Source organism: Ostrinia nubilalis, chromosome 29 (genome assembly GCF_963855985.1).
Source record: "Ostrinia nubilalis chromosome 29, ilOstNubi1.1, whole genome shotgun sequence".
In the NCBI taxonomy this organism is placed as follows: domain Eukaryota; kingdom Metazoa; phylum Arthropoda; class Insecta; order Lepidoptera; family Crambidae; genus Ostrinia; species Ostrinia nubilalis.
The window spans coordinates 3,786,606-3,809,489 of NC_087116.1; the positions used below are offsets into that span (position 1 = coordinate 3,786,606).

Sequence of the window (22,884 nt, forward strand, 5' to 3'; positions counted from 1 at the left end):
AATGGCTTAGGGGTTTCTAAGACCATTTTTCGATTTAGGGATCCGTTTGCAAAATGTTAAAGTTTAAAGTACCAATTTTTGTCCGAGTAGGGCGTCCCCCCCGCTAAAAACTAAACTGTTGGCTTGATAAATCTGGAAAAAATCAAGATTATAGTGCTTTTTATGAACTTTCAAGGAAAACTATAGCGGTTAAGATAGATCAGTTAGTTCAAGAGTAATAGTCGTTTTACTTATGTATTAAAATACAATTTCATACCTAATAAAAATTCCTTAGAAGAAAATATTAGAAGTGACTTTAGATGAAGTAGTTGCTTACTTTTGAAATATATTGTGATAACGACAACTACGGAACCCTACACTGCGCGTGGCACGACACGCACTTGGCCAATTTTTTTACTTACGATTTAACCCAGTTTTCTGGCAAACTCTATTTCTCTATTTCTTGTGGAAAAAAATACGTGATATTTCCCGAGACCCCCCCTCTCCCCCACGTGAGATTTAGTGAGGTTTTTGTTGACCCCCTCCCCCCCCTAAAAGTCTCACGTAATTTATGGACGCCCCCTAACCGTATCCATAACCGAAACTAAATAGTATTCATATTTCCATAACATCCCTATAGAGAGTGCAAAACTTTGGCATAGGCATCACACACACAGCTATGACGTTGATTGTGTGTGTACGTACATAAAAACTACAGGTTTAGCGTTTAACCACAGAATAATAATAAGTACTAACTCAGTCAGTGCCTGAGGTACGGGAGCGGCACGGGAGGGTGTTTTTGAGACGTTAAACGTCAGTGACACTTTAGATTGTCGGCCGTTTGGTGTAGTGGTTCGAAACGGACTACTATTCCGGAGGTAGCGGGTTCGATTCCCGCACAGTACAAACATTTGTGTGCATGACCATATTTGTTTGTATTGGACTGGGTGTTTTCTATGTATAATAAGTATGTATTTAAAAAAAAAAGTATTTAATTATGTTTATATCCGTTGTCTAGTACCCATAGTACAAGCAAGCTTAGTTTGGGACTAGAAGCGCAGTGTAAAATGTCCAAGTATATTTATTTATTATTTATTTATTTATTAGATTTGGATGCTCTGTCACGTCATACTATGTCAGTGTATCATCCCTCCCGTGCCGCTTCCAAACCTCTGATGCTGACTGAGTTAAGCACCAGAACAATAATTAGTTTTTAGTAGTTGGATGTACTACTCATATTAAGAGTTCTTCTTCATCATAATCAGATCATTTAGTCTCCACTGCAGGAGCACGACCCTCTAATTTACCAGAGGCAAATGGAGGATTTGGCATACACTCCCCACGCTGGCCAGACGGGTTGGGGACACTAAGGCTGGGTTGCACCATTTTAATTTAACTTTAAACGTCAAAAATCTGTCAAATGCCATACAAAAAGCACTGGTTGCCCTTATAGTTACGGTCAAAGTTAGGTGGGACAAACATTACTATGAGGTCTCACAGTGCGCGTGGATGCACAGGGTGACACGAACCAATCACAGAGCTCTATTCAACGCTGTGCGTTCGATTTTCTGCTTCACATAAGCAAGCATCGTTTGTGAATACGGGCGTAAGACTCTCTTGTTCAAGTATTATTCTTACCACTTCACACAATCTTCGAAAAACTGACAGCCAATTGACCCCACCGGGAATCGAACTGTATCACCGTCTGCTATAGGTGCCAGGTGTCCGTCACACATCATCGCCGACACCTGATCAATATGGCTACCTATACCCTTGACACGGTCCATTGGTTTTGATATATCACCCTTGCATTTGAAATTTTACAGCTGAGCGGTGTTACGAATCTTTGGAAATTACGTTTTTTAATAAAATCAAATTCATATTCTTTAAAAGTCTAGGGCGATGACAGCAAAACAATCGTTTGGTCACATTCAGAACGTTTCGTCAGGTCTCGTAGAGTTAAGGCTTTTAGAGTTAGAAGCTGTCTCTACATGAGATCTGATAACTCTTTCACGATGCAACAAAATATCTCTACATATTTTTTTTGTCTAAAGCATGTGATGTGAATATTCAAACCATCTTGAAAAATTATTTTTCCGATATAAAATGTAAAAGCTATTAATAGGTTTTATGAAAGAAAAACTTATGTATAATAACTCTACATTTTTATATTTTTGTTGCGTTTTCAGGAACTGCCTATCCTTTATTTTTTTTCTTTGAGCAACCGCGTATCGATTCTCAAACCATTTGCGCTTACCTAATGTAACTATATTTTTATATCTAACTACTGTAGGGTGGAAGGGTTAATACTGGGTCGTGTAAAAGTGCTTTTTTTAAGCCTATTTACAGAAATAAATGAGTTTTGAGTTTTTGCAGTATACTTAATTTCATTGTGTCTCTTCATCAGTCCCAAGACTTCACTAATATCCACAACAAAATGGCACCCCGTGCAAATATTAAAAGGACATTTTGAAACCTGTAAAATATCAAACCGAATCAAACGTTTTAATAGACCTATGTATACTTTATAGACATGTTCGCGTTGTATTTATTTACCCACCGAATCGCTACCCACAAAAATCAGAACAGCGATTACCATTTTCAAATTCCTGCCCTCCCATTGGCCAGCCGCCGCCCCTAACCGCAAATGTTTTTCATGAAAACCGTGAAAAACCAAATACGTGCGTCCCTTTCTCTCTCGTTGCCCGTTCCATTCACCGCCTCTGTCGCACGCAGGGTGAAGACGCTCTATGCGGCCAGTGCCTCCAACGTTCAAGTTGTTGACTGACGTTTTATTGAACAAATAAGTTTTTTTTTAAAAGAACGCGGGCGTATTGTATTTTTGAACAAAAGAGGTTCGATTTTTAAATAATAGCGCGGGAATAGAAAAAAGTTTGTAATCAAAAAAGTGTTTAACTGTATTTTAAAGTACATTTAACTCTTTAATTAATACGGTCTTGGCATATTTAAAACTATAGTGACGGTTCGCCGACCATACTAATTTCGCAGTGAAATTATGTGATTTAAAAGTGAAAACTGTGTTTAACATTGGCCAATTATGTGGTGTGTAAAACCGTATTCAATTTGAATGAACTTAAATGATGTGTCCTGCCGGATCTGTGGACGTTACATAGTGTTTTAAAAACTTAATCCTCCTGGTGCAGTCGGGTAAAAATGGGATTCTAGAACACTGAATTTTAAAATTTAAAATGTTATTCTAAGTTAAAATGGAATATACTTGGCATATGGAGGACGGTAGTGGACAAGACAACAATATTAGAAGCAGCACCAGGCTGCAAGGAAGGAATCAAGGTAAAATTTTGTAGACACACTTTTTGAATAGGAAATTAACATTATTAACTGGTAATTCCAAGACACAAATTCTTTAAAAAGAAAAAAATATGACTTAAAAAAACCCCGAAAAAAAAAGTCAGAAATTATAAGCAAGTGACGTCACAGGTTTTTCTAACTATTTAAAAGAATAATCGCTTTTTGATTGATTGGTTTGATTTGATTTTCTTCTTGGCGGTAAAATAAACAAAATTAACAGTTTTCGTTTATTTTATTCTTATTGTATTATTAATAGTGGATTACATTTAGGTGTTCGTAAATGTGCATATGTAGAAAATTATGGAAAACATTGTTAAATCACTGCAAGTTCTCTCAAAAAGTCCGGTTGGTCTCATAAAAGTGTCATTTTTACGGAAATTTAAGAAAATATTCTCGTATCATTCATTAAAATTAATTAACTAGACACGAGCTAATATGAAAAACCTAACAAAAGTATAATGCAAAAAATAACTAACTAAATACTAGTTTGCTCTATATTACATCACAATATCACTAAATTAAAGATTACTAGAGTACGATCTATGATAGTACGAAGAACTGACAGTAAGGTTCTGGAGTGGAAGCCACGTACATACCGGAAAACGTAGTGCGGGAGTTTACCCATATGGTGGCCCGACGACCTCATATAGGTAGCAGGAAGGCGCTGGATGCAGGCCGCTACCAACCGGTCGATGTGGAAATCATTGGGGGAGGCCTATGTTCAGCAGTGGGCGTCCTGTAGCTGAAATGATGATGAAAATGTCTATTCACTTATAAAAAATTCAATCAAAACAAAGATTTATATTTTTACACTGTTCACATTTTTACAATAATTAGTTGTCTTCATTAAATTAATTGAGAGACATTGTTAATGACTTGTAAAATTAATTACACTAATAGCTAAATGACACTTTATTTCTTATTTAAGTTATGTAACAATTCATTTAAAAGAGTTATTAATACATCAGTTAAAATATTGATTACCTAATTACTGCAAATAATACGTTACAAATACATTATAACTCGTAATTTTTTACCGTTAATCAGACTTCGTCATACGGGACCCACCTCTCGTTCCCACCGCTGCAACTCCTGTGTAGCCAGGATCTACAGCTTGACCGCCAATAAAACAATCAGTGAAGGTCAAGTTTTTCAAACTTCTTTATAGGTAAATGCTGAAACGTCATTATTTTCAGAATGCTAAGGATGCTCTACTCTTTCAAGCCAATGTTAAAACGCACATGAAAAAAAAGTAGGTACATCAATGTCCAAAAGATTAAACAAAAATGAAATGGAAAACGACAACATACTGGCCCATTTATTGTCCTGAAGCAGTGGTAGGGTTAATGCTGGGACGTGTAAAAGTGTTTCAAGACTTGCAAAAATAAAATGAGTTTTTTATGAGGTTTTTACTCATTAAAAACACTGAAGTGGCGGGGAAAACTCACGCTGTCCCCATTTTATGGATCAACCGGTCGCGAAATGTCAAAAACCAGTCAAGTCGTAGATCCAAGTAATACCACAGATTACAAATAAGTTACTGGTAATGCTAAACAAATGGAGCGCGGCGCTTTCGTGTATTTGAATTTATGCGACCGGTTTTGATACTAAAGATGGTTTTACATTAGACATTCATACTATGATTTCTGATATTTGCCTGTTAACTAGCAGAGGGAACGAATTATCATCATCATCAGGTCATTCAGTCTCCACTGCAGGAGCACGACCCTCTAATTTACCAGAGGCAAATGGAGGATTTGGCCTACACTCCCCACGCTGGCCAGACGGGTTGGGGAGGCCTGATGTTCACATATTCGTCCCTAAACTTAATCGCTTCTTACGACATCAACTGGAGAAGTAACTTGATCCAAAGAGTACCTATCTGGAGATTTTAAAATGACTTCCTGAAAAAACGATAAAAAAATTCATTGAAACGTCTTCAATTTATCGGCTTTCTTTCAGCCCGTCCATCCAAAATGTCACTCATTAATATTTAGCTGTTTTTTCATACTTTTCAGTGAGCACATACCGTAATACCGAACGCGTGTTGCGTGCGTCTCGTTGCATTCCTTTTTTTTTCAGTGCGAATATGACATCATTGTAGTTTGTGATATTGTGGTTTCCTTCCTTAATTATTGCGTTTTTTGCTATGCTAGTTTGTGACTGTGGCTTTGCCTGCGTGCATTTTATAGTCTGCCTCAGAAGAAAGTCTTTATTTAGCTAAAAAATAAACACTTTTAATCACCAAAGACTGTATAATTATGACCTTAGATAGCGCTGATACGATAAAATTCTAATTCTTTTTCAGTAAGAATCTGCAGACTCTTTCCAGGGTAATCATACAAGGTACACACGTCAGCATCGACATCAGGTCATTTAGTATCCACTGCAGCAGCATGACCCTCTAATTTACCAGAGGCAAAAATGGAGGATAAAAACAAACAAACTCTTCAGCTTTCTAATTAAAACGGGACTATTGCCACCTCCCACCTCCACCCGTGTAGCCAGGATCTATTGCTTCACAAGGTCAAGTTTGTCCCGGGGAAAAATTAAACTGTTTTTGGACCCGCAAGAAATCAAAACTCATAAAACTCAGTTTATTTTTCAAGTAGGCTTTTGAAAAGCACTTTTACAAGTCCCAGTATTAACCCTACCACTGTTTCGGGACAATAAATGGGCCAGTGCTGAGAAGAAGCAGCGCAAGAAACTCAGTCACTATTGTCAGCCATTTATAGACTATGAATGAAGATCAAAAATATACTGCGTCGTCAGGCGATAGTTGTGCCCGATTTTAATTTGTATGAAAATCAAATCGGCGTAATGTGCGCACTTCCATACATGCCCATACTGATCAACTGCCCGACTAAACTATCGGCCGACGAAAAATAGATGGTCTGCGCCTAGGCTAAAAGCATCATAAAATAATCGTATTATTATCAACAATTTGACTGAATTCTAACTGCTAATCTGCATGTGTCAGACTAAAGTATATTAGTACTACGATCTGTAATACAATACTGTGATAGTGCGGTAGTACTGGCGCCGGCGCATCAAGCGTAACACTGGCTTCTTATTTACTTGCAATAGAAGCTATTTCGCCATAACAATGGATAGTTTGATGTGCTGTTGACTGTATTTCGAACGGCTAAGGACTGGAATTCGCTGCCTGCTGCTGTCTTTCCTGAACACTATAATCCGGGCCTTTCAAGGCGAGAGTGAATGCACTTACAGGGCAGATATGTACCATCCTAGACTGTATCTCACTTAACACCAGGTGCGTTTGTGGTCAAGTACCTGCCTTGTTATGCTTAAAAAATACTGAATAAGAGCAAACGATTTTTATTTCGAAAGACATAGTTTGCTTGTTATTTTGACAGCACTATCTTTGAAAATAGGCTGACAATAGTGACTGAGTTTCTTGCGCTGCTTCTTCTCAGCACTGGATCATATTACTGTCCCGAAGCAGTGGTTGGGAGTGGGACGTGTAAAAGTGCTCTTTAGGAGCGTATTTGAAAAAAATAAACATTTTGACATAGGTACAGTTTGCTTTCAAAGAAAGTTAGAATGATGCGGGCTCAATAGGCTACTTCATTATCATCATTTCAGCCACAGGACGTCCACTGCTAAACATAGGCCTCTCCCAATGATTTCCAGATTGATCAGTTGGTAGCGGCCTGCACACAGCGCCATTCTGCTATCTTTTCTTAGCACCAGCTAGATATGTTGTATTGTTGTCCCGTAGTGGTGGTAGGGCAAGCTATATTTGATAAGTACCCAGAAAAGGGCCTACTAACCTACTTACTAATAATAACCCACAAGGTGGCCCGACGACCTCATAAAGGAAGGCGCTAGATGCAGGCCGCTACCACCCGGGCAATGCCGCGATGTGGAAATCATTGGGGGAGGCCTATGTTCAGCAGTGGACGTCCTGTGACTGAAATGATGATGACTAATAAAGAATTTGAATTTTAGTGACTTAAGTTTCATAGTTTCATTGCTAAAATCAAGTGGTAGTGGGCGGGGCACATAGCTCGTAGAGACGATGGCCGTTGGGGCAGAAAAGTTCTCGAGTGGCGACCACGCGTGGGCAGGCCTCCTACTAAGTGGGCCGACGATCTGGTGAAGGTCGCGGGAAGCGTCTGGATGCGGGCAGCGCAGGACCGTTCATTGTGGAAAACCTTGGAGGAGGCCTTTGTCCAGCAGTGGACGTCATTTGGCTGAAACGAACGAACGAACGAAGTTTCATAGTAACACCTACTGGTTATTTTTTAATTAAATTAACTGGAATTTGATTATGATATCGACCATTCTGATTACAATTGGTGCATTGTTGCGCATTATCTAATGACGTTTTTCAACGTAAATTACTAAACGTCAGTGTTTTTCGCACAGCTGTTGAAACGGAAAGTTGAATCTATTATTTGTATCAGTCAGTCATATGTTTATTATCACGATATAGGTAATTTCATTTAATACACTAGCACGCAAGCTTGCACACGCGATTGCTGTATATATCTTATTTTTAACAACTTAATAATATAATCTTTGTGCAATTCTTTATACGTCTTTTAGGTTAGTAGCACTGGCCCATTTATTGTCCCGAAGCAGTGGTAGGGTTGAAGTAACACTGGGACGGGACTATAATTATTCTCACCTCTCGTTCCCACCGCTGCAACTCCTGTGTAGCCAGGATCTACAGCTTGACCGCCAATAACCCAACCAGTGAAGGTCAAGTTTTTCCCAGGGGAAAGTTACTGTGATTGGACCCGCCACGAAATTACTCAGAAGAACATAGGAGCAGTTCGAAGTTGGTAAAAAGAGGGACGTGCTCCTGCAGTGGAGGATAAATGAACTGACGATGTGCAACAAGGAAAAAAGTAAATAATTTAAAAACTGCGGATGCTCACAAAACGCTAAGTTATTTTCACCTGAGCGTGAGGAGCGTAAAAACGCTTGGTCCGTCAAGCGTAACGCCAGCGCCATGTCTCTCAAGCGGTTACGTCATTGTCATGAAACGATTTGGGTAAGGTTGAGTCGACGCAGAGTAATTTGGTTCCGTACCTATCTAATACTTGGCTTCATCCGCGTGAAACTCATATTGTCGCAGAATGATCGTAGACCTGAAAACCGAGTTAGTTTTTAGTTTTTTCAGCGACTTGACTTGGGTAGTGTATTAAAATAAAAGTTATGTCTGAAATATTTTTTATTGCTGTCAACTGTCCAATCATCACAAACACCGAAAAATATAAAGAAAAAACATTATAAGCGGTCTCATCACTATGAGGAACTTCTGTTCAAATGGGTCTACTTATTTCCCTTTTTTTTAGAATTTGTTTCAGCTTTTCAGATCCCAGCATGCCCTTTGCAAAACTGAATAAAATATTTACTTCCACAACAAAATCGCCACCTTATACGAAGGTTCTTTTCAAAATGATTCACAATAAAGAATTTTGTATTTGTATTTGTAAAAAAGTGCTAAATGTTCTTGGTTGATTCAAGTTGTGTAGAGTTTTTTCGATTTACTCAGAGTTTGTTTAGTGTATAGCTCTTTTTGAACCCTCAATGAATAAATGTAGCCATTTTAAGGTTCAAACATCTTCCTACGGATCTCCATCCATCTGGCCGAGTCATTGACATTGACTAAACAAATCATTAGAGAAAGGTCCGCTGTATGAAGTGTGCGGTCATACAAGCACGCTCGATGCGATAATAGCATGCAATTGGATGATTATAGTGTGTATGTTACCTATTTCTTATGAGGTAGCTTTTGACCGTGACTTCGCCTGAGTTAATTTCGGTCTTACAGCAGGACTATTCCCACCTCTCGTTCCCACCACTGCAACTCCTGTGTAGCCAGGATCTACAGCTTGACCGCCATAAAAACCCAACCAATGAAGGTCAAGTTTGTCTAGGGGGAAAGTTAAACTGTCATTGGACCCGCAACGAAATTAATCAGAAGAACATAGGAGGAGTTCAAAATTAAGGTTAATTTCGGTCTGTGACAGAAAGACTGTATTGCTCTTGTCCCTTTTTAAGGTCGTCGCACATTTATCAACCCGGAAAGGGATCGCAACCGTATCAACCTACCTTCTACAACGTTCCTTCGGCCTGATCGTCACTTACCATCAGGTGGGATGCAGGCCAAGAGCTTCCTCGCTGTGGATTAAAAAAAATCAACTCGAGGCGGTCAGTCAGTATTCTTTGTATGAAACTCCATACTGCAACCGTATACCGTAACGTAAACGCCTCGCCTCGCGGTTGACAGCGCGCGAAAGGCGATACGGTGTTGATCCCTTTCCGAGTTGATAAGTCTGCTATGGCCTTTCAAAACCGAAATAAAACATACTAAAGTCTTACCTATCTATTATAAAAGCGAAAGGTCACTGATTGACTGACTGACTCACTCAGTCATCACGAAATCTCAGAAATTACAACTGCTAGGAGTCTCAATTTTGCATGAGGGTTCCTTTTAGAACGTAGGTGCTCACTAAGACGGGATTTTGCAAAATTCAACCCCTAAGGGGGTAAAACGGGATCCATATGTACGAAGTCGCGGGCGGCTAGTTACTAAATATTACTTTGTATTTCTTCATCATCATCATCATCATTTCAGCCATAGGACGTCCACTGCTGAACATAGGCCTCCCCCAAAGCGTTCAATCTTGATCGATTGGTAGCGGCCTGCGTCCAGCGCTTCCCTGCTACCTTTATGATGTCGTCGGTCCACCTTGTGGGTGGACGTCCCACGGACGGTGTATTTTTTAATTAATTAGTATTACACGTCATGTACTCGTAGAAGAACAACCGTTCGATTCTATCAAAAACAGATGTTTCACGGATGACCAGCTACAGGCCGGTTTCACACGACTTAGTTAACAAATTAGCGATGGGGTCATGCTCAGTCGACCTTATGATTTGTCATTAGCCTAAACTGCTGGGCGAAAGGGCGTGCGATATGGCAGGTGGGTGGTAATGGGTAATCGAGGTATCGGGGGTGCGTAAATGCGCTATGGGTAATTTTTGGGGTAATGCCGTAAACGTTTTGATAGTGTAGGTGCATAATTATACTAATTTATGTGATCACTGACAAATGTTCACTGGTCAAAGACTTGTTTTGAGACACTGCGGTATTTTGGTCGTGAAGATCACGAAACTTCCGACTTCCTGAGGGCCTAGTGTGAGTTTAACATCAAACGCTCACTAGTGAGCGCGTTAAAAAAATGTTTGAAAATGTTAGCTCTTGAAAGTTTCCGCTAGGGGCGCTGTACAATTCGTCATACATTTAATGTCATTTTTTCACGCGCTTACTAGTGAGGACGTTTAATGTGTAATCTCACACTCAGCCCTCTGAACTTCTGAACGCTGCCCAGCCGAGTTGAATTTGACAGTTCTTTGACCTCTTTCTCCAAGATGGATTTGATTAATTGACTGTTTATCCCAGGTATGACAATGGTCAACCCATGGTCAACCATTTTGAGTGTACTAGAGCTCAATGTCATCGTGTGAATCTTATCATGAAAGTTTTCTTCTGTCAATTAGGTTGATTCAAGCCTACAATGTCGTAAATAAACGTATTTATTTACCCAGTTTGGTTACAAGGCAAATACCAGTCGTTTTCACTATGCGTTGTCTTACATAGGACTCATAACCATCTAGCTAACTGCTTTAGTTATGATATAATAATTTTGTACACAATACAAATACTCATCCATTTTCACTATGCTTTGTTTTACTAGAGACCTAACCCAGAACCTTTGAGTCAATGTATCACTTCCGTATTTATTAATTAAAACATATTTCGTTTATTTCCAGGTCCGGGCCTGATCGACGAGCTGGTGGCGATCATGCCCCCGGTCGGCGACGGCTGCTACGGCCAGCAGCCGCTCGACGCTCGCCGGATTGGGTAAGACCACCATCATCATCATCATCATCATTGTATAGTTCGTTTCACCCACGAAGACGCGCCCCACCAATTTTTGGTTGAGGGAAGCGCGGGGTGCGGAGTTTGATCCGAGCAATCCGAGCGTCATTATTGTAGTGTGCGTGTGCACTCATGGATGATTTAGCGTGTACCGATAACACTCAAACATTAGCGGAAGAATGGTGGGGCGCGTCTTCGTGGATTAAACGATCACTCACGAAGCTGATGCCATCATGCCACTTTGAGAAAGGGGCCAATGGGCCAGCAGCCGCTCGACGCTTGCTGGATTGGGTAAGACCATCATCATCGTCTTCATCGTCATCTTAGTCACCATTATCATCATTATTATCTTCATCTTCTCCATTATAATCATCGTCGATATGGACTTCTTCGTTCTCATTAATATTATTATCATACCCAATAGAGAGGGATAAAGACCATTCATCACTGCATCATGTTGGTTTGTCCAGTTCTTTTCGTGTTATAAGTATGACCTGTGGTATGACCTAGAATCTATAAAATAATAGGTAAATATTTTTAATAGATTACTAGATGTATGTTCATTTTGAAACTACAATTGCGGGTTCGAACCCCGCCGCCACGAACCCACTTGTAAAATAAGCTTACCACGAGGAGTAGCGGGTTACCAAAATCAAATATTCCAGCGGTCGAGACATTTATAATTTCAATCCTTTTTTTCAGGGGCCACCAACTTCCAGAAAGCCCCCCGGACTCAGGCTCAGAGAACCCGTACTCCCCGTCAGAAGTGCCCCACACCATCACAGTTCCCCAAACTGTCCTAACCTCCGACTATATGCTGGTACACGACCATATGAACCATGAGATCCTCCAGCCAGAAGGGGATTATATCTACGAGGAGCTGAAGTCGGATAATTTGGATCATGAGGTGCTGAGGAACAACCTGAATGATGTAGTGGTTCTGCCGCAGGATCCGAATATTGTGGAGCTGGGGATTAGGACTGTGAGGCATGAGCTGGGGTTGTCGGATCCATACAACAGGTATAAAATAATTAACTATCCATATAAAAGTATATCCCGATCGGGCTAACTGCGCACCTCGTTGGAATGCGACTCTCCCTCCCACTCACGTTCGCCCCGTCCGTGCCAGAGCGTCGATGTGACGTCACTGCTGATGCCAGATGCGCAGTTAACTAGAACGGGTTGTTCAATGTTTTTTTAAGAGTTACACCTTAAAATATACAGGGTTATTTCTTATCGATTCAACCAAAATGGTCACTATTCAAATCATCGGTCACACACAATGTCAGCAATGCGGTTGCCTGGCGTAGAGATTTGCGTACCATGGGTCGAGGGTTCGATCCCCGCACAATAACAGGTACATGTGTGCATAAACAACTATTTTATTGATTTTGGTGTTTAATTGGACGCCTAGGCTGTTCATTTAGAGATGTCCGATTCTAACCAATGACGTCCACTACTGGACAAAGGCCTCTACCGAGAATTTTCACAGGACTTTTTAAGACACTATTCCCACCTATCACTATCCTGTTTCCACCGCTGCAACTCCTGTGTAACCAAGATCTATAACTTGGTCGCCAATAAAAACCCAATTAGTGAAGGTCAAGTTTATCCCGGGGAAAATTTAAATGCTGGCTCTTTCCTTGCACAAAGGCTTAGTATTGCCATTCAGCGAGGAAATGCAGCCAGCATCCTCGCCTCTTTGCCTCACGGACACACTTTCATTTTTGAGTAAAATAAGTTTATATTTTTATTTTGTTTAGAGTTAAGTTTGCCTTAGTTTAAAAAAAAATCTGTTTATTGTAAATAAAGTAGTAATTAAATGCCTATTCTTCAAACAGCGTTGAGTTTCAGCTGTTTTACAGACGTATAAATTGATTTTACATAAAGTCTTTTTTAGAATACTTCACCTCGTTCGCAGGTACGGCCAAATGAGAGTGGACCTGCCAGAGCTAGAGCAAGGGATGATCAACCCTCAACTGGTGGCGCTAGGCCATGAGACCCTGACGCCAGTGTACACCAGTCTTCAGGAACCCAGCAGCAAGAAGAGGAAGCACTCGCAGGACACTTCGCAGGTCAAGTGTGAGCCGGGTGAGTGTTATGAAATGTTCTTAAATGATTAAAAATATGACTTTTCTTGATCCAGAAGTTCAGTTGTCCAGAGGAACTGGAAAGACATATAGCATAATGTTTCCAGAATTAAGGTCATAGCACACTTTTCGACACGGGAAGGGATCAACACCGTACGCCTTTCGCCGCGCTGTCAACTGAGAGGCAATGCGTGTAAACGCATTACGGTGCAGATAAGTTTGCGTTGCAGTACTGAGTTTCATACAAAAAATACTGACCGCCTCGAGTTGATACGGTTACGATCCGTTCCCGAGTTTATAAGTGTGCTTCGTCCCATAAGCATTGGCCACACTATGTTCTGCAGTCAAGTCAATGTGAACGCAGTCCGCATCATATGGTCCGGGCAAAACAATCTGTCAGGGCAATCTGTTAACGATGCGGTTTGCGTTCGTTGCTCGAGCTCGCACCGTCAGATCGCTTCAATACAAAATGTTGTTAGCCCGAATTGATACAATAATTATGATGCGGGCTGTGTTCACTTTGACCTAACCGCTGCCCGCAGAACGCATTCAGTGTGGCAAGTCCTTTAGTCTCATTCTCTTAGTTCAGTTCTCATATTGTTACAATTTGTTTCAGCGGCCCTATCCCCCGAGAGCGCAACTCACGCGCGCCCTCCTCCCTCCGTGGAGGGGTCAGAGGCAGGAGACGACGCCCCCCTCCAGTGCATCAGATTTGCCCCCTTCCAACAGAATCTGACGCACACACTGTACGACTGCAATTTGAAGCCGCTGTAAGTATACGTAGAATAGAAATAGGTAGGTACTTTGTCGTCTCTCGTACAGCTGATGGCCGTTGAGGCACAAAAGTTCTCGCGTGGCGACCACGAGCTGGAAGACGTAGTGTGAGCAGGCCCCCCACTAGGTCAACCGACAATCTAGTGAAGGTCACTGGAAGAACCTGGATACGGGCAGCGCAGGGCCGGAAAAAATCCTTGGGGGAGGCTTTTGTTCAGCAGTGGACGTCATTTGGTTGAAACGAAGAAACTTTGTCGTTTCAGCCAAATAACATTCATTTCTTGACAATGGTCTCTCCTCAAGGGTTTCCACAATGGCCGGTTCGTGACGGTGATCCACCCACACTAGAACTTTTCTGTACCAACACCCATGATCTCTAGCTATTTGGTTTAATTCGTTTATAATGTTGATAAAGATCTGAACTGAAAGCCATCCTTTAATCTTCTGATTAAATTCGTTGCGAATTTTAAGACATTCAACTATACCCTGGGTGGAACTGTTCACCTTCACTGGTTGGGTTTAATTGGCAAGCAATTTATTAGAGTTTAGAATACCAAGGAGTTGTTTTATAGCACTTTAGAAAAGAAATAAAAAGTATTTTGTCTCAATTACAAGTTGTCTCATTCGGTTCAATTTACTGAAGTTTATCACAGATACAATACATAAAATATAGCGGTAAGAAACAAAAAGGTCTATGACAGTGATTGCAGATATAAACCCTGTAACAACTGCTATCTTCTTTTCTTCAGGCCTACACCATCATACGTGGTCGGAGCTGACAAGGGTTTCAACTACTCCCAAATAGACGAGGCCTTCGTCTGCCAGAAGAAGAACCATTTCCAGGTCACCTGTCAGATACAGGTTCAAGGAGACGCGCATTATGTCAAAACGGCAGAAGGATTCAAGAAGATCAACAATTTCTGCATACACTTCTATGGAGTCAAGGTAAGCAAAACCTTAAATTATCAGGTCATTATTTAAGTCTCCAGTGCAGGAGCACGACCCTCTCTTTATCAGAGGAAAATGGAGGATTTGGCCTACACTTCCCACGCTGGGGATGACTGATTCAACTATTTGTCTCTTAGTCATCTCGTCTCTTACGATATCGGGGGTTGTCTTATTCTGCTCTGTCAAAACCACATGGCCTAGTATCATTCGATTGCACAAACCGGTTTTGCGGGCGTCGAGACACTCAACAACGCGTAAAAATGTCACTCTTTACGAATATTACACATTAACACAATATTACTTCACCATTACTACAACACACACACCTATACAAACAGTTTTATCTTTTTATTAGTATTCTTTTCATTAGTATTTTTAATAGACGTAGTCTTATCATCCTTACCGATTTCCCGCCTTTTGTATTTATCTGTGCACTAATATTACTATTTATGTATGTTTATCTAGACAATTTTATGCAGCTCACTATTTTATTTATTTTATCAATGGTCCGTGACCCTCACTCGGCATGGGGCACACTGAAAACCAGCGCCGTGGCCTTCGTCACCGTGGGCCACGGCATATGCTGAGTGGGGTCCCGTTGCAGTGGGCATCTTGTTGGTGGATGGGTGGCACTGCTCAGTTTGCTCTTGTTTTTATTTTTTCTTCTTTTATTATTATGTGCCACTGTCATGTCTATGTAATTGCCTGTATTTGTGTGATGTCCGTTGTAATAAATGTATCTTTCTTTCTTTCTTTCTTTCTATCTTAAAGTAGTATTTAGAAGCACTTGCCAAATGTTGGTCTTGAAGCGCTGGTAGGGTAAAAAGATTATGAGACATGTAGAGGCTCCTTAAGAGCAAAATGACGATTTGTAAGAACTATTTATTAGTCTAAACAAATAAAGAAATTTTGACTTTGACTTTGAAGAAAAAGAAGAGCACGTAGAAACCAGAAAAAATCCAAAATGGCTGTGCCCTAAAGATAAGATAAGATAATAATTATTTATTGTCTTTTCTGTGTAAGTACATTGGTTGTTAAAAATAATACATGCATGTCAAGGTATCAACAGAATTGTCCATTTCGGACGTACAATATTTTAACTACCTAACTATCCTAACTGGGCCTACATTGTGTAATTGCCTGAAATTGTAAGATCCAGCGTGAATGCGCTAATGTGGTAGAGCAATAAAGTATTAAGGAAGTGTACCTCAATACTACACTCTGCTTTAAGATCTTATTGCAAGAACGTTTAATTTATTATTAACTTACTTTGTATTTGGTTGCAGGCTGAAGATCCAAGTCAAGAAGTGCGAGTGGAACAAAGTCAATCTGATAGAACAAAGAAGCCCTTTCATCCAGTGCCGTAAGTACTATACTTATAGACCGATATCCCATTGTGCTGAATAAAGGGATTTGCAAAGTTGCAAGGGAATGGCACTACCCCTCTCAAACTTTTATCTTCCTGCTTTCCTATCCAAAGCTAAGTATTATTCTACTAAACTAATCGGCCAGTCTATTTTTCGCTTCCCGTGGTCTCATTTTATGGTCCTTCGAGCCGGATGGAACCGGTGATTGTATTGTATATTTCTGCACGAATTCAAAGTACAGTTCTTTGGATTTACCACCCATTCTTATATCTATCGCATAAGATACAATTATATTCTTCTTTCAGCGTGGAGCTCCGCAGAGAAGGTGCAAAAGTCACAGTCGGGAGGCTACACTTCGCGGAGACCACAAACAATAACATGAGGAAGAAGGGTCGCCCCAACCCTGACCAGAGGCACTTCCAGCTCGTGGTAGCCTTGAGGGCTCACACGTCGCATGCAGACTTCATGATCGCAGCGCATGCGAGCGACAGGATCATTGTTAGAGTGAGTATAACTTTCGAATCAGAAATGAGGACATCCGTAAACGAAATAAAGTCGCTGAAATATCCCGACGGATTACCGTTAATGTTGGACCTCCACACATAAGGTGGACCGACGACCTGATAAAGGTAGCAGGAAGGCGCTGGATGCAGGCCTTTACAAACCATTCGATGTGGAAGTCATTGGGGGAGGCCTATATTCAGCAGTAAACGTCCTATGGCTGAAATGATGATGATGACTCCATCACTTCTTTCTATACCACAGTTCCTAAAAAAGTTATAGAAAACCTTTGAAATAATCCAGACTTTCAGAGTACCTACAATACTTTTATTACATTATTTGTCTATCCAGGCATCAAACCCTGGACAGTTCGAGTCGGACTGCACAGAGAACTGGTGGCAGCGTGGTGTATCAGAAAACAGCGTCCACTTCAACGGTCGAGTGGGCATCAACACAGATCGACCTGACGAGTCTTGTGTCGTTAATGGTAAGTATCCTCCTTCAACTCCTCCTATGTTCTTCTGATTTATTTCGTTGCGGGTCCAATAACAGCTTATCTTTCCCCCGGGACAAATTTGACCTTCACTGGTTGGGTTATTGGCGGTCAAGCTGTAGATCCTGGCTACACAGGAGTTGCAGCGGTGGGAACGAGAGGTGGGAATAGTCCCGATATACACCTTCATGGTCAAGGAATTGTGGGTTCTCTCGACTGAGAGACTCTGGGCGCAGTTGCCAAGAGGGATGCAGTAGGATATCTGGTCTTATCTTATTCTATTGACCAAACCCGTATTTCACTTACATGGATGAAATATTTTTTTCAGTTAACAGTAGTTAATTACTGAACCAATTTTATTTCAATTTCAATGATATTTAAATGGGATCAACTCAGGATCATAGACCGACAATTTCAAGAAGACAAAGTTCGAAAGAAGCGGGCGATCGTGCTTGTGACATTTGGGATTCTTCGTCCAGCAATAAACTGCCATTGACTGATGACGGTGATGACGCCACAACGATGATGATTAAGATAATGATTAATGATGACAATCTTTCCTTGACAGGTAACCTCAAAGTGATGGGCCACATCCTCCACCCGTCCGACGCGCGAGCCAAACACAACATAGTGGAATTGGACACGGCTCAGCAGCTACGCAACGTGCAGAGCTTCAGGGTTGTGAAGTAAGTAAAAAAAATTAAATTGGATAGTTTTGTTCCCCAGTCGATGAAGCACCTGATGTCATGCCCTGAGAGCCCAAGCAACTGCACTCAGGAGGATTTGATGAGTGCTACTGACAACGCCACTCTTGTGGCGGAGTTTTGGGCTGACACTGTGTAGGTTTGTTGTCGACACGAAAAGAAGAAGATTGGACAGTGACATTAACCAATAATATAAACCCGTTAATTAACAGTCTAGTCCTTAACTCAGTCAATGCCTGAGGTATGGGAGACACGGAAGGGGTGACATTGACATAATTATGACGTGAAAGAGTCTAACAGCATATTTTGAAGTCTCGCTGACGTTTGACGTCACAAAAACACCCTCCCGTGCCACACCCATACCTCAAGCACTGACTGAGCAAAAGCGCTAAACTTAGCTACCACCATCTTAACCAATGAGGGCTATCGTTTTTATACTTAACAGTTGGCACCCCTGGCGATTGACAGGACCTTACTCTACAGTGGCGCCATCTTGATGAGTGCAAATACGATAGTCCTCCTACCACTTTAGCGCTCACAAGTTGGCGCCACTGTCTTCGCTACTAGCAAGTGACAGGACCTTACTCTACAGTGGCGCCAACTGGTGAGCGCTAAAACGATAGCCCTCATTCTGTCTCCACCACAACAACTAACAGCATTGTAGTAAGATTACCAGTTCCTCAGTAGTTGAGGATCATCGCTTTCCAGAAAACAAGGTCTAGAAGTTTCCCATGGTCGTTCAAAAAGGTAGATTTAAATGGTGGTTTTGAAAACAGCGATACGGATCGCAACCGTGTCAACTCGAGGCGGTCAGTATTCTTTGTATGAAACTCCGTACTGTCACGCATACTAATCCGAACCGTAACGTAAACGGCTCGCCTCGCGACGAAAGGCGATACAGTGTTGATCCGTTTCCGGGTTGATAAATGTGCTTCGTCCTTTAATAATATAGTCTGGTCGACTATGCGCGACTGTGCGACGGGCGCCCGCAGTGAGTGTGCGAGCGCGACAGCAATATAATTATGCGCGAGCGATAAGGATGGGTAGCTTGGGGTCATTGGACAAAATTCTACGTGCTCACAAACCGGGCTTTAGTAATATTTTCAACCCCCAGGTTCAACTACGACCCCTCATTTGCGGAGCACTCCGGCCTGCTCGGCTACGACCCTTCAGCTTCAACCCCCCAACTAGACACGGGGGTCATAGCACAGGAGGTCCGCAGGGTCCTGCCTGAAGCCGTGAAGGAGGCAGGAGACGTTACCCTGCCTAATGGAGACACTATTCCCAAGTTCCTGGTGGTTAATAAGGTAGGTAATCCTTGGTAATATTGTAAAGGGTTAGATTAGCCGTTTGGTTCTAGCAAAGTATAAAAGGATCAGTCCACTCATCTCGTGGATGTCGTGAGAAGCGAGAAAGGAAGAAATCAGACCTCCCAAAGTTCCCCAATCCGTCTGACCAGCGTGGGAAGTGTAGATCGAACAAAACCATAAGGTGGGGTGAATTAGGGGGCAAGAATTTTGTCACCATTATCCTCATCAGGACATAATGGTCTCTTCCAGTACAGTGGTACGACTGTCTCCACTGCAGCCTACCAAAACTTGACAAATGCAGAATTTAATTTACACTCCCCACGCACGCTGGCTAGATAGGTTGATTTCAGAGTTTGTTTGAAGAAATTATTTGTTTCTAATATTTGGCAATGAAAAAGGTCATTAGTGTTTGGCACAGTAGGTAAATAAATTGTTGAAGAAAGATCTGTGACAGACTAATCCACGCAGAAGCTGGAAAAAATCACAAGACTAATCCGACTTCTACACAATATCCTCTTATCTTTTTTCCAGGACCGAATCTTCATGGAAAACCTCGGGGCGGTCAAGGAGCTGTGCAAAGTGACCGGCAACTTGGAGTCCAGGATTGACCAGCTCGAGAGGATGAATAAAAAGCTCTGCAAGTTCAGTATACTGCAGAGGAGGGACAGCTCCAGGTCTAGTGTTAGCAATGGTGAGTACCTATGCTATGGTCTTGGTACTATCTTCCCTATCAAATAATTTGAGATTTCCACCAAAGTGGAAAGGAGACCTTTGACTAGTAATTGTTCTTGGGCAGGCTGAGTCCTTTAGCTCAACTGGCACCCTCAGAATACCAGTGGTCGTGTGACGCGCTCTCTGCCGTGATGGCTTGTACTGATCAGAAACCATTTTGGTGCCTGTACCTGTTGATTAGTTTTAGTTCTTATTTTATTTTGTAAGGATGTAGGTACTGCATCAAATTTTTTTTTGTTCTTCGAAAGAAGAAATTCTCTCAACTTTGGTGGAAACCGAGCCATAGTCAGTTTGAAGTGTCCCACGATTCGTTTTGCCACTTCTTCACTAACATCTTTATTGACATTGGCTTCCAGATTCCCGCTATTCAGCAGCTTCAAACTCTTCAAAATCCCTCTACTCAGATGGCAACATTTCCATAGACCAAATCCGTGACATCGCGCGCAACATCCGACGCCACGAGTGTTGCCACAAACTCAGTCACAACTCCCCAAAATACACCCGAAAACAGTGCAAAAACTGCCACGGAAATTCGAAATTGGGGAAATATTACAATTATAACAAAACTTGCGTGAGATATCACTCAAGTAAAGATGATAAAATTGAGCATTTGGAACCGAAGTACGTCGAAACAAAAGTACCAGAAGAGAATTATAGTACTCCTATTTCTAAGAAGAAAGACCCGTGTATTTGGTTGCGGGAGGACGAAAATTTTTCATATGGCAACAATTTAGCGTTCTGCTGCAGAAGGAAGGATTACACCGATGCCAGCAGCGAATTGGTGTCGAATAAGTTTTTGCAGATCGTTATAACGATTTTGATATTCATTATGGCTGTTTGGTGAGTTTTTTCTTTTGATAAATAAAGTATTTAATAGGTTAAATAAATTAAGTCTTCGATAAACATTTAGTACATAATTAGTACTAAAATGTACGTTAATTAATAGGTTAAAATTAATTAAGTCACCTTTAAAAATTGGTACCTAATTAGTACTAAATAGTACCATTATAGAAATTAAAATTAGGGAATGTTGTATGAAGCGACGGCATCCGCAACCCGTCTGTCCAACATGGGGAGTGTAGGCCAAAACCTCCATTTGCCTCTGGTAAATTAGAGGGTCGTGCTCCTGCAGTGGAGACTAAATGACCTGATGATGTTTTCTTACAGCCTCGTAGTGATGTCCGCACTCTACTTCAAGGAGCACCAAGAGTTGTTATCGATGAAGGATATCAGGATGCACGATAAATACACAAACTACCCTCACTACGGGAAATTCAATATGAATAACGCGCATCGGACACCGTCTGACCAAAATCAGATACAGGTATGATATTTTTGGAAATATTAAGGTAATGTCACCTGTTTGCGTCCATCGCTCTACTTGCGTAATTTTAAAATATCGATAGGTAGAGATTAATTTGAAAAAGACTATAGTTTACCCTAACACGCGAAAATAAACTCAAAGATAATGAAAATTTGTCACGGATATCTATGCTTATTAATTTAAAAAATAATTATACTTTGATCCCGGCCGCCAAGATAAAAAAATATTTTTTTTTAAAGAAACTATTTGCTGACGTCCATAAAATATTTTTTATTATTTTGTTACAGAATTTAAAACCTCTACAGCATCCTACAGTCAAAAAAGGAGTCAAAGGTAAGGTCATACAATTATTTATCTCCAAAACCATAACTTTCACAGATTTGCTATGTCAGATTACCGGTAAAAACTGTCAAAATGCAGTGGCACTATACTTTAGAAGGCTAAAAGTAATAAAACCGCTTTTTTGCAGAGAAAAGTCCGCATAAAACGACGCAGGAGTACAGCACTAGTCCACCGACAGATCTCCCGCACACCATAGCCACAACACTATTGGCGTCCAGGAACTATGTCAAAAATCTCATCAGTAACAGTAAGTCTTGCTTGCTTTTAAAAACAAAAAGAAGACACTATCTAGCTCGTCTCAAATTCAAATTCAATTTGTATTTTGTCCTTTCAGGGCACTTAAACACTTCCCAATTATTATATGCTTGTTTTTATATAGGTTGCTCTAACACACTTTGGGACCACACATCAGTCTAGTACGAAAAACCTGTCTAGTAATATAGGTTGTTTTGTTGGTTTTGAAAATAATTTGCCAAAACGGACGCAAATATTGCAAAATAACGGTACTTTTACCCTATTAGAAGCAGGTATCATAAACAACTAGCGGCCGCCCGCGACTTCGTGCGCGTGGAACCCGTTTTACCCCCTTAGAGGTTGAATTTTACTATATCCCGTCTGAGTGAGCACCTACGTTCTAAAAGCAATCCCCATGCAAAAGAGACTCCTGGCATTTGTAGTTTCTGAGATTTCGTGATGAGTGAGTGAGTCAGTCAGTGACCTTTTGCTTTTATAGATATAGATTTATTTGTCTATTCCAGACATAGAGCAGACTTCCCAATCGCCCCCTGCGGAGCGCCCCATCCGGCTCTCCCGGATCGCTGACGTCATCGGCTCAGGCTGCAGCTTCCCCATCAACACTGATAACGAACTGGACAATGATTGCCAGGTAAAGATAAAGAAAAATGTAGAGAGCCCTATCTGAGGACTTCTTAAAAATCACGTTCACGAGTGCCAAATGTTGGTCAAAACGTAAAAAGGAAATTAAAAAAAAAAAAGATTACTACTGAACCAAGTTTTCCTAAAATGTTAAATTGTGGGACATACTTTGAAAGATATAAGATTTGAAAGA

At 41.1% G+C, this 22,884-nt stretch overlaps 1 protein-coding gene across 1 annotated transcript in view; it reads left to right on the forward strand.

Annotated features, from left to right (window-relative positions):
- LOC135085610 (myelin regulatory factor) overlaps nucleotides 1-22,737 on the forward strand; it is a 47,716-nt gene extending 24,979 nt beyond the window's left edge. The window contains exons 2-17 of the mRNA XM_063980385.1: nucleotides 11,122-11,212; nucleotides 11,933-12,250; nucleotides 13,152-13,321; nucleotides 13,937-14,090; nucleotides 14,844-15,039; nucleotides 16,329-16,405; nucleotides 16,715-16,913; nucleotides 17,262-17,397; nucleotides 17,972-18,089; nucleotides 19,222-19,414; nucleotides 19,949-20,108; nucleotides 20,506-20,989; nucleotides 21,317-21,473; nucleotides 21,761-21,806; nucleotides 21,943-22,062; nucleotides 22,574-22,737. Coding sequence (XP_063836455.1) covers nucleotides 11,122-11,212; nucleotides 11,933-12,250; nucleotides 13,152-13,321; nucleotides 13,937-14,090; nucleotides 14,844-15,039; nucleotides 16,329-16,405; nucleotides 16,715-16,913; nucleotides 17,262-17,397; nucleotides 17,972-18,089; nucleotides 19,222-19,414; nucleotides 19,949-20,108; nucleotides 20,506-20,989; nucleotides 21,317-21,473; nucleotides 21,761-21,806; nucleotides 21,943-22,062; nucleotides 22,574-22,737 — 2,783 coding nt within the window. The remainder of the gene's footprint in view (nucleotides 1-11,121; nucleotides 11,213-11,932; nucleotides 12,251-13,151; nucleotides 13,322-13,936; nucleotides 14,091-14,843; nucleotides 15,040-16,328; nucleotides 16,406-16,714; nucleotides 16,914-17,261; nucleotides 17,398-17,971; nucleotides 18,090-19,221; nucleotides 19,415-19,948; nucleotides 20,109-20,505; nucleotides 20,990-21,316; nucleotides 21,474-21,760; nucleotides 21,807-21,942; nucleotides 22,063-22,573) is intronic.
- The last annotated feature ends 147 nt before the right edge of the window (nucleotides 22,738-22,884 follow it).